The sequence below is a fragment of the Hesperophylax consimilis genome, chromosome 14 (assembly GCF_061612785.1).
Source record: "Hesperophylax consimilis isolate HC1 chromosome 14, BYU_Hcon_1.0, whole genome shotgun sequence".
NCBI lineage: Eukaryota > Metazoa > Arthropoda > Insecta > Trichoptera > Limnephilidae > Hesperophylax > Hesperophylax consimilis.
In genome coordinates this window covers 30,553,197-30,566,160 of record NC_142849.1, presented here as the reverse complement: position 1 = coordinate 30,566,160, position 12,964 = coordinate 30,553,197, and the positions used below count along the sequence as shown (strand labels likewise).

Genomic DNA, 12,964 nt, shown 5'->3' with positions numbered 1-12,964 from the left:
TTCCACGAATATACTTGTTGGGCACACATAAGTTAGCCTCTTTTAATATAGGTGGATTAAGTATGGTTCCAGAAATCATTTTTATATAGGTGGATTAAGTGTAGTTCCAGAAATCAGTTTTATATAGGTGGATTATGTGAGGTTCCAGAAATCAGTTTAATATAGGTGGATTAATTATAGTTCCAGAAATCAGTTTAAAAAATGTTCAAAGGCTTCTAAGGTGTTGAAAACAAGCAATCCTGTCAAGGACAGCTTTTATCCTAAAAATAGTTGTTTTGTGGTGTGTATTTGAGAACCAAATATAATATCATACATATTTTGAATCAAACATACAAGGAAAGAAGATTTTGTAAAGTAGGCACAAAAAAGTCACAATAAATGTATTCCACATAGAACGACTTTTATCGATTAAAAAGGCCATTCCTCGTCGTTCTTTGGAATTAAGCATTCCACAAATGTCATTACACCGTATTTTGCATAAAAATTTGTTTCTTAAGGCTTATAAAGTTCAGTTAACACATGAACTGAAGGCGGCCGATCATCAACAACGTTGTGTCCTTGAAATGCGTGAAAATGATCCGGAATTCCATCGAAAAATCATCTTGAGTGATGAGGCCCATTTCCACCTCGGTGGCTTCGTCAACAAGCAAAATTGTCGCATCTGGGGCTCGGAAAACCCAAGAGTTATTGTTGAAAAGCCTCTCTATCCTCAACCTGTGACTGTTTGGTGCGGTTTATGGTCCGGCGGAGTCATTGGACCTTACTATTTCGAAAATGAGGCTGGAGCAACAGTTACGGTGAATGGATTGCGCTATCGAGAGATGATTAATGATTTTTTATGGCCGGAATTGGATGGTATTGATCTGGACAACGTTTACTTTCAACAAGACGGCGCTACATGCCACACAAGCAACGAAACCATTGATCTTTTACGATTGAATATCAAAATAACACCTCTTATTGGAAAACCCTGTAGTTCTGTGAATGGCAGTAGACCTAAAAAAGTGTGTTTGGAATTATATCTCATAATTTTTTCAGAAATTATACAATTTATAAATCGGTATTTAAATAACTAGCTACTTATTTATAAACCGTAAATATTTTCCATAACATTTTTTTTTTCAAATAAGGAATTATACAATTTTTACAAAGAAATGTCATTGACATTTTTTTTTAAACTTTCCTAAAGCTAGTAAATACCATAATGTTATTATTATTGGAAGCACGATCGTGCAAGCTCTGGCGAAATAAAACGGTTGTATCCAAAACGGCCACCATCTTGAACCGGAACCGACAGGTCAGGTAAAATTCAAAATGTTCGAGTTAGAACAGGACTTCGCTTAAAGTCGAAGAAATTTTCTATGTCGTATTTTTGGCGAATATTTCTCTACTTTTACAATGGAAAAAAACTATATTTTTATGAAATTTGACCACGCAATTTATCCCTAAACAGTTGTCACGAAATGAGCTAGGTAACCTTGACCATAAAACATTTAACTTATCTTTGTATTCAAGAACCTTGATTACAGCTTGTGCTTGTGACACGAGTGGACGATGTGAAGCCTTTTACAAGGCTTAATAAAACAATGTTTTGTACTTAAAATAACCACAAGACTGGTCTGAATCAAAAGGTCAGAATATTACTGTGGTACATTTCTATACGAGGACATTAACAAAAACATAAAAAATTGCATCAAAATTAATATTAATTGTGCCTTATATTATATGCGACTAAGGAAATTGGTTAATTTATATTTATTTAATTTTAAACGCCCTTTTGGGCTTTTACATAACGATTAAAAGATAAATTAAATACAGTAAAACAATAAAATAAATTAAATACATAAATAAAAAAATATTAAAATATACTTGTTAAGTTATCATCACGCTTTCCTTAAAAAACCCTTGAAACTCTTATACGAGTAATAAAAAATATATACTGTATACTTAATCTTGCATAAATCATGATTAGTCGATTATTAAAAGTGCTGAACTAATTTGGCTACGATTGTCAAGATTTAAGTTCATAATATGTATTCTCTTTATAACAAGATTGGACACGAAGTTATTGTTGTGAAATAAATAATAATAAATTAACATGCTTTAGCTGAAAATAATATTAAAACATTGCATTAAATGACAGTTACGGTACCATATTTACTATATCCAAGTGGAGAAATACTGACATTTATTATTTTTATTTGGCGTGTTTTAAATAAGCCGACGTGGCTCATCAGCAGGTGCGGGTTCAATTCCCGTCGGCGGCATTTATATTTACTCGGGAGACATTTTTAGACATATTTAGATATATTGACATTGGGTTAATGGTACATTATTCAAGAGACTTGCATTAACTTCACGAACGAATAGTTTCCAGTCGATAAGTAAAAATTTCATAGACAAAAAGGCGAGAGATGCTTGCGTTATCATTATTTCGGTATTTACTCTAAATATTTTTCTCATTCAATATAAATAAAGTAGCCAAAGATATGATTTGAGATTTTAACGATTTTTTTAGGGTATTATGCCATTTTGCGCTACCTCCTTCTTTTACTGACGAGGTGGACAGCATTACAGTAGCCGTAATCAGGAAAGATATCAGACGTCATGTGATGATGGACGCTGTAATGCTGTCCGAAACGTTGGCTAAAAAATGAGGTAGCACAACACGGCACAATACCCTAAAAATAAATCTCTATAAAAGTAGCTAAAGCTTGCAAAGCTGGGTTTTACAAATGCTGGTTTGCTGTTTTTTTAAGTATATTTTATTTAGTTATAAAATAAGAAATTTTACGAGTATATCTAGTGTATGTGTATTCTTAAACTAATATATAAATATTCCATTACTTACGTACTAATATTTCATACCATTGAGACATAACCCACGAAAAACTGAATGACTTTTGGCTTATTAAAAAGAAATTCATTTAACATTTTGAAACTTTATAATAAATATTGTTTTGTGTTGCCGATAAATTTGTCTTGGGAAGCCTAAAATCGTTGCAGCTTCTCGTAGGATAGCTGTTGATTGTTAATTGTTTTTGCAGTTGCTTTTGCTATTGTTGTTGTTGTTGTTATTATCGTTGTTGTCATTAGGTATTAATATAATTGTTATTTTCGTCATCACTAATTTATTAAATTGCATCATTTTGAAAACATCGTTTCCAGTGAAACATAGTACAAATTTTCCTGTTACAAAACTTGTAGATAAATTTACACAATTCTTGTGTTTTTTCAACCAAGTATGCACGAGTATAAAAACTACATTCTTTGAACTAGAAAAGGGACAGTCAGACGGCGTAAGTAAAATCAGTGTATATTAAATTGCACTTCTGAATAATGAATGAAGTATTGCATACCGACACAAGAAAATTTAAAGGGGATAAGTTTTATGTAAAGATTCAATTACTACACGACGTGACAGTGTGTAAGGAATGAATGGTATTTGTAAGAATTTACATCAAAGTTAACTTAATGTTTACAAAATGTGGGTAAAAACCAACCAACAGCTAAGAATTTAACGATACTTTCCAGTAGAGTTGGTGGATAAGCAATATTCATATTTTTAAATTTAAGGACTGTATTTGGGGAAGTTATAAAACTAACCTGATGTGTTGGTTTAACATTTAAAATTGATATACTGATATTGTATTTGATTAAATTGTGTTATTTTTAAATTTATTTACGTAAAATAATATGTATTAGTGTATTTGCGGTAAGATTCAGAGTGGTAGATACTTTCAGTATTTCCTTAGTGAAAGACCCCATTCAGTACCGAAACATTGCTTTAAATGGCTTTGGTCGTGTGTGGTGACCAGATCTGAATAGCCAGATTCTTCCTCTTCCCTATCTCTTTCCCCTCCCAAATACCTTCAGCCTAATGCATTATTATTTTTTTTTATTATTATTTAATAAATGTTTACATGTTACATTTTTAGAAATTTTTTTAACTACCATACTAGGCTAATGCCCGTGTTGTGGTAGTTATACATGAAATAATAATAACAATGACATAAAAGAACTAAAAAATACTATTTTATAGTAACATAAGTATGTAAGTGAAAATCATAATGAAGTAATAATAAAAATAACTTAGAAGAACTAAAAAATACTATTTTATAGAAACATAAGAAAGAAATAAAGAAAAAAAAAACAAATTTAATCATAAATAAAATTAAAAACAAATATATTAAAATTAATAGTAAACTGAAAAATAAAGAAAAAGTATGTGTATATTTAAAAAGATACAAATAAAAATTAAAAATATTAAACATTAAGATTGAAATATAAACATAATTAATATAGATTGTTTAATGCATATAATTGTTTGTGTGCAAGTTTATTTATCGTAGGTATTATCTATAAGACAACATGTTTATGTTCAACACTTAATTTTAATTTTTGTGATACGAGACAAGTTGGAAAGAAGTTTTTAAAATTTAATATTAATAAATGATTAATGACATTAAAGTTAGTTTTTCAATATCTCCAAAAATGACGACGTTTTGAGCTTTCATCTAGTCACCAAGCACGTCTAAAACCATTTATGTTGACCAATGGTGATCTTTCACTAGAGCAACACTGAGATAATCTACTACTCTGTGAAAGATTGGTCCCTACATGACTAGGAAAAGGATACTTACCTATCTTTTACTGCCGTTATAAGCAAAAAAACAACCGGAAATTTTCAACGGTCACAATCTGGAGTACTTTTTAATGAGAATAGATCGATAAACATGAAAGGTCTCGTATTTGTTTTTTTACATTAACCTCACAAAGGAGGCCCTGAAGAACATTATTTCCTTCGGGGCCTATGTCATCTTTGTGGATACTGTGTGGAGAATCTTTTTAATTAATGGAAGGAGGGAAGTTTTGGGAAGGAAAAAAGGTGTGAGGGGTGTGTAGGAATCTAGGGATCAATGTGTCCAGGAGTGACGGGCTTATGAATTTATCCCTGCCACTGCGGCGCAAGGCGATGGGTCGAGAGACCAGTTAGAGAAGTCAAAGGGTATCCCCCAACGCAGGCTCTCCCGATCTGGCAAGCCACCCAGCTGGTGGGCAGGCGCATACTGCATATACCTCACCCGATGGACCCGGGTACCCTTGCTTAGTCGCCAAACGTAGCGAGCTTCTCGGGGTGACCTACGGCAGAGGTGTTGGTTATCCAATAAATGGTTCCCAGGTCGGCGATACCCCAAACCGCCTCTCGAATTATATATCAGAATGTGACCGTTGAAAATTTCCAGCTGCCTTTTTGCTTATAACGGCAGTACAGCAATGATTATTACAATAAAATACACAGGAAACTTTCTACTGTTTCATGATGATAATATTGCTAATTTTTTCTGTTGCGTAATAGATGGAGCCGAAGAAGGAGTAAGCCGCAAACGATCCCGGGCTGCATCAGCTCCTGTGGCACGTGACCCCTCCCAGAGGCTGGACTACGGGGCCAGGGAGGGAGATAGGGGGAGGGAAGAGGATAGAACACAGGGCAACGCAGACGGAGAGGGGGGTGATCCCATCGATGACAGACCGCCAACCTTTATCAACCCCTCGGTTTTGGAGTACCTGGAGCTGGGGAAGTCTATTCCAGGTAAATTTTTAATATTTTACCACTTCTGTTTTACGTGCTTTTGATCACTTTGTATTTTTAAATCTACCTTAAAAATAATAATGCACCACACAGCATACTCAAAGATGACATGAGTCCTGAAGGAAATTATATTCCTCAAGGCCTTGTTAGTAGAGTTGCTCAGTGGCAAATGCTGAAAAGTTGTGTGTACCCTAAGAAAAATAAAATATTGAAGAGAGTAAAATAATTTTTGAAAAAAATTTCATACCACTATCGTTCTACGTTGTTATTTTATGTCAGTTTTAATAGTAAATATTTATATTAGGTAGCCTGAGCCACCACCGTGTTGGCGAAGGCCATTAGCCGCATCCTGGCTCCAGTGACCCGGTGTCTCATCAGGCCGGGAAATCCATACAGTCCTAATTCCGTAAACATTGTCGATGCGCTGCTGTATCTACCGTATACAAATATTATTCCATAGGCTTTATTGTATTGTATTTTTAGTCGTTCCATCGAGGATGTCCTGTCTTAAGTGTTTTTAAAATAAAATGTGCGCATTAAACGTATCCCTTTTTTCTTCACATTTACGAAAAATAGAGAGGCCTTAATTCGAAGCTGAACCCCAGAAAGTTCTTGAAAAGGGAGAAGAGAATTTAACGTTTTATTTGTTAAGAGGACACGCGGGTGCCTATAGATTTGAATAATAGATAATTTATAAAACTGTTGCTGTCACTGTCGCTGTTACCCCCAGAATACTGAGCGAAAGAAACAACTGCAGATCAGGCTGATGTACGTAAATAAATCCATTAGAAGGAAATACACGGTTTTCCAATAAGAGGTGTTATTTTGAATAGCCCGCTATTTCGGTAGATGTTACTTTTGAAGCTGTCATTTTTTTACATTTGACTAGTAAGAACTACGCCATTAATAAAAATGGAACAATACACGCTTCGACAACGCATTCAAATTATTTAAATTCACTTGATTCAATCAAATGCAAATCATCTTGAGTGATGAGGCCCATTTCCACCTCGGTGGCTTCGTCAACAAGCAAAATTGTCGCATTTCGTGCTCGGAAAACCCAAGAGTTATTGTCGATAAGCCTCTCTATCCTCAACCTGTGACTGCTTGGTGATGTTTATGTTCCGACGGAGTCATTGAACCTTACTTTTTCGAAAATGAGGCTGGAGCAACAGTTACGGTGAATGGATTGCGCTATCGAGAGATGATTAATGATTTTTTGGTGGCTGGAATTGGATGGTATTGATTTGGACAACGTTTATCTTCAACAAGACGGCGCTACGTGCCACATAAGCAACGAAACTGATTGATTTTTTACGATTAAATATAAAAATAACAGCTCTTATTGGAAAACCCTGTATTTAGTGTCTCTAAGTTTTGCTTTTTGTAAAATACATTATCAAATTTATATACTGAAAGTCTGTAGATTGCGTTCAACTAGGCAATTTCAATGATTTTTGAAGGATTTATTTTCTAAAAGAAGAAACTTATTAAAAAAAAAACAAACCGTGGGGACATTTTAGTGGTTGACATCTATCTTATATAAAAAAAATATTTGCATTAATATCAAAATCCAGAGAGGAAATAGGGAAATACGTTTATTGGACAAAACTCCGCCCGCGTTTCCTCTTAAGTAGTTCCTTCATGTATCTATTTATAACGAAGCAATAAGCAGTATCTGTGAGTATGAAAAGCGGCTAAGCTTTTTATATGAACCTTGAATCAGTCAATGAAGATGACTATGACTCAATAACAATGGAATGCTTACTTTGAAACCAAAAACTCACGATTTATTGCGTGAATCATTGCAATGAATTGCCTGATACAATAGAGCGTCATCCTGATAAAAAACAAGAAAAAAATTACATATTGTTCTCATCGTATTATGTGATATATCAGTTTTCTTTGTTCCGCCTAAAGTAGTCAGAAACTTCTCCATGTTCAAAAATAACAATGATGCGCCTACAGGCTTGTCTACTCACTTAATCTTACTTGCACAAACTAATTTGCACAAGTAATCACGTATGTTAAGACGGCAATACTGCGCAAACGGCTTCGAAATTCATGACAAATGGCTTCACTTCTGACAATCTGATTTAGACGTCGAAAATTTAGAAGTAGCTGCGTGTAGACGGGTCTTTTGATAATAAATAAAGTTATTTAATTCTTTATGCTGTTAAATTCTACTGGATTCCAAGAATGCGAACCTATTCCTGTTTAATACATAAGTATTATAAATAAATGCACATTATTAAAATAATGTGATACGCGATCTGTTGTTATTTTTAGTAAAATAATGGATCTTCATAAAGTTACAGTTCCGATATTCCTCGCCATTTTTTTTCGAATTTCCATAGAAAATATCAAGTCAGTTAGTTCTACGAGTAGCAACAACAAATAAAAAATTTAAGTACCGTTATGACAATAAATAACTCTACGTAAATATACTGTAGACTACTCCTACAAGATAAACAGGAATTTTTTTAATGTTTAGAAGGTTGGAAATAATTACATCATTTTTGAATACTTTATTATTTTGTAAGACGCTGACTTATTTTCCGGTACTTATTTTATTAAAATGTAAAACGAAGTACAATGGTGAAATTAGATAATCTACGAGTACATTACATTTGAAGTTTTGTGTTATGCATTGTATGATTTGAGTTTTTGCTGTCGAGTAAATCTATTAATCTAGTAAGGATTTTTTCGCTGTTTAAATATCATTTAAACTGTTTTAAAGCCTAAAACAGGTTAAGAAAGTTTTTTTAATACTTTTGATGCCGAAAAATCCAAAAAAAAGTCAAAAATAAAATGTGAAAAATCTAAATGCTGATATCAAAAAAAAAAGTTTTTGCATTCTCTATGTGAGGATGATTAACCAGTTTCTCAGTTATACTACGAGTTTCCGAACACCGTGTATAATAGCACAAATAACAACCTATTGTCAGATGGCATTATCTTCCAGCCAACCCAGATTCTTCATTAAGCTTGGTATGAAGCTTTATGAAGAACCACAGCACAACATAGAGAGCACAATATCTGGGCTGGTTTTTTCAAACTTACAACCATCAGCGGTACTTTTCACACGTTGGAATAAAATTCTCGCACCCGAGAGTAAAATCAGACGTCTAAAAGAAATATCATTTGTTTACTTCAGAAAAACACGAATGCCATTGTTCACTGGCAAATAACGTGGGTTTTATCGCATTACCTTATTAAATGTACTCCTTACCGGCTGGATGTAACGTGATGAATGCGTGACGTGCAACTAACGTGATATGCGGTGGGTTCGCCTGTACACCGTCTGGTCGATGCAAATACTTGAGTCGTTTTAAAGATAATGGTCTGTGAAGATTTTTTTAATTGAAGTAATGACAGATCTGAGAGCAAATCGTGTAAGAAAACACTGCTGGGCATATGAAAAATAAAATACGCAATAGGCTTTCGTTTCTTTTTTTGAAAACATAACAATTTTAGTACCTAGATACCTTAGATGAATTAATAGAATAATACCTACATACTTATACAATTTGGTGGAAAATTAATGTCATATTGTTACTGAGCTATAATTTTTGCAAAAGGTAACAAATGTCGTTGTGCTTTGATATTTATACTGTACACACATAGAGAATTAGTTGACAAACAAGCAATGGAATGATACACACCTGAAGAGTGCGGAATTATTGTTACTGCGTATATGACTAATTTCCGATCCGTTGTTTTAACCCAGTAGAGCAAAAGTAATGTCATAATATGAATTAGCTGCCATTTTGTTAGAAATTAAAAAAATTGGTTCTGTTTTCACGAAATGTTTATTTAAATATTTGCACGAGACGCTCAGCCAAGCACTTAATTGTTCACGCACATGGTGCAGGATTTGTGAAGCTGAAAGTTTCCATAAATAACACAACAGAACAAGGACAAAATAACTGTAGAATGATAAAGAAAAAATTATTTACGAATTGTACTAATTTATAGGTAGGCACTTTTTATCGGTGTCAATTTTAAAAATGACAGTTTTTTTTTTTTTTTTTGAACTTTAACATAACTTTATTGAATGAAAATTTTTACATTTTTTTTTTTTTTTAGACAATGTATAGATAGTCCCACGAAGCTGCCACATGGCTGCTTGTCTGCAGGTTCTATCTCAATATACAGTTATAATACAATATAAGTCTCCCGTTATACAAAATAAATAATAGACTCTTACATACAATCATAGAACTCACTAAAGCGTCCCAAGTACACTAACACTTTGAATGACAATACGATAACATACATTCAAAAATACAAGACAATATAGCACATAGATAACACACATTCAAAGTAAGACATATACGATAACACAATGTAATAGAATTAACATAACACAAATAAAAAGCTTGCTAGTGAACAAAAAAAAATATTATATTAGGTATGCACCTTATGACTTTTCTGAATTCTTTACACAATCAGACATAAATTTGAGGAAATTCGAGTTCATTGATCGTGAATAACTTAGGAATACGAATAAAGTAGTAATATAACTTATCACGCACCAATAACCGATATTAGTAGCATGTTTGATTACTACAAACAAAATACAGGCAAAGTTTATATCATATTCGTATAATTGAATTGCTACGTAGGTACTTTTACACGTATGGCGTTTTTTTCTCTGGAAGTTTTAGAAGATTTTGATTAAAATTCTCCAGTATTTTCTAAACAAGTCATTTCCGTAAACTGGTATTTGTCTATGAAAATTAATTCCTAGATCCTTTCATTGGCCTATTTTTTTTTCGTCAACAGTATCGTTACTTAAGTTTCTAGGAGCCTAAATTATAATGTGCAAAAAGATGTGATGTGATATGATTTACGAAAAAGGTGTCTGTGAAAACTAACCCACTTCTCAATTAACTCCCTTTTTAGTGTCAAAAGTAAAAGTGAACTGCCAATGCATTTTTAGGTACTATTTTAAATCAATATTGTCAATTTATTATTATTTTTACGTAACTGACGAATGTTAATTTGACGATAGGTATTACCTCCAGTGTACTAGTGTGTGCCGATTTTTGATTTATTACGATATCAATATCGGTATGGCTATCATCAGCGCGACCGTGCACGGGAAATTGTTATAAAATCATCGGTAGTTACGCCAATCGATCCGATTTTGTAAAGTTATCGGTTTCACTGGGATTTTTTTTTATGTTGCTAATCATTTAGGAACTTAATCGCGGGCTTATTAAACAACTATATTCTAAAACTATACTCATTTACATTCATAAGAACAAAACCCAAGAAATAACAACAAGCACGTACAATAGAAACACTAGATCTTATGGTCAAACTTATCCAACAAATAACTAATAATACAACTTTTGGGCAAAAAAGCTTCTTATATCATAGTATTAAACTCTACAATAAAATACCACTCACATTCAAAAACCTCAACACTTTAACATTTAAATCTCAAATAAAAAGCTGGATACTTAACATAGGGAGATCTGAAATAGAAAATTTACTGAGATCAAACACAGACTAAAACAGAATCAACTGAACTATACCAAAAAACACTATCTTACTTATTTTAAAATTATTTAAAAAAAAAATTATACTACATGATATATGTTCATAATTAAATTCATATGTAACTTTGATGTAATATTAATTTTCTTATAATTAAATTATACATAATATGTAAATGAAATCCTCAGCACGGAGATCCCAGTGAGGATATCATTATATCTATTTGTTACAAAAAAAATATATAATAAAACACTATTATTATTATTATTATATATTACGCTGCTTGACCACAATCATTAAAATATGTGGAGATATGTACCACGTACGAGCAATGTAAATTCTTTTTTTTCCTTTTGTAATGATATATTATGTTGGTTTTTAAGCGATGTAAAATAATTATCCATCGTTTATCCATGACTCAACGAACCAAAATATGTTTTAATATTTTGTGTGGTTTACCAAAAAACACAAACGAGTATGTTTGTATTTGCCTTGTTTGATCATGATTGACCACATATTTATGTTTTGTTTTGGTTTAAATTGTAGATAGGCAGCTTCGGATACTGGCGCGGTTTGTCAAATATAATTTGAAATGTATCATTTATAACTCAATTAAATTAGTGGTATTATTTATTATGCAATTGGATGCATTCGGATTTGAAATTATTTTAATACCTCTTGCAAATGTCAAATTTACAAGTTTTCTCTTGCGTGGTTGTTATGTCCAAATCATTTATTAGTTCAAAATTCTGAAGGTTTGCACTAAGAGTACGCGTTGGTTTTGGTTTCGGTGTAGTTATCTGTTAAATTTAAAGCTCTACGCATTTATGCCCGTCTACAATTTAAAAAATCTGTAAAATTTCAAACTTTTTAAAATTCAAAACCTCGCACCTTTTTAAGTTTTTAAGATACCACTCAAAGCACAAAATGAGAAGTAACTAGTAACATATACATTCATTTTCAAAACAACTGTCGGTTTGCTCGAATCGGATAATTTTTTAAAGAGCTATGATTCTGTTTGTGGACACATGTCGAATCTAGAAAGTTGAAAATCGTTGACAACGAGACTATTTATTGGAGTTTTTTTTTTTTTTTTTTTTTTATATTTACTCCACACAGGAGGCCCTGAAGAAAATAATTTCCCTCAGGGCCTATGTCATCTTTGGGGATGCTGTGTGGAGGGTCTTTTTGTGGAGAGGAAGGAGTGAACATGGGTCTTGAAGAGTCCCATGTTGTAGGAGGGAGGAAACACAGAGGCCGGCAGTTCGTTCCACAGCCGAGCTGTTGAACTTAAGAACGAATCGTAGAAGCGACCCGTTCTCATGTGACAAGTGTCAACTGTGTACAAATGTTGGGCGCGCGTTTGGCGTGTATCCCGACTACGCACCGGTGCCGAAGGGATCAATGACGCTAGTTCCTCAGAGCATCTTCCATTGTAATACCGATAGAACAAGGACAGCATACCTACCTGACGCCTGTGCTCTAAAGATTGCAGTCCGTTTGTTAAGATTGGGGAATCTATCAAACGGACCGCCCGTTTCTGCACAGAGTCAAGGGTTTTTTTCAGGTATTTTGGGGCTCCAGACCAGAGATGGCTGCCAAATTCGACAGTAGGGCGCACTTGCGATTTGTACAGGGTGAGCAGTTGTGTACTATTAAAGTATCTGCGGGCCCTGTACAGTACGCCCAGCTTCTGAGAGGCCAACTTTACTCTAGCAAAAAAGTTATTGGAGTTTAAAAATACCCCGACAAAAACAGTCGCTCAATTGGGAGCAATTCCTTTCCCATACCCAGCATCGTCTTTAAAGACGTTTTCATGTCAAAAACTAAAACACACCACACACACTCAAACTGTTCATTACG

The 12,964-nt window shown here is 33.4% G+C and overlaps 1 protein-coding gene across 1 annotated transcript in view; it reads left to right on the top strand.

Annotated features, from left to right (window-relative positions):
* The window catches only part of LOC149418191 (uncharacterized), an 88,167-nt gene that overhangs the window by 49,613 nt on the left and 25,590 nt on the right, over window positions 1-12,964 (top strand). The window contains exon 2 of the mRNA XM_089639745.1: window positions 5,360-5,593. Within this exon, the coding sequence (XP_089495871.1) occupies window positions 5,360-5,593 (234 nt within the window). The remainder of the gene's footprint in view (window positions 1-5,359; window positions 5,594-12,964) is intronic.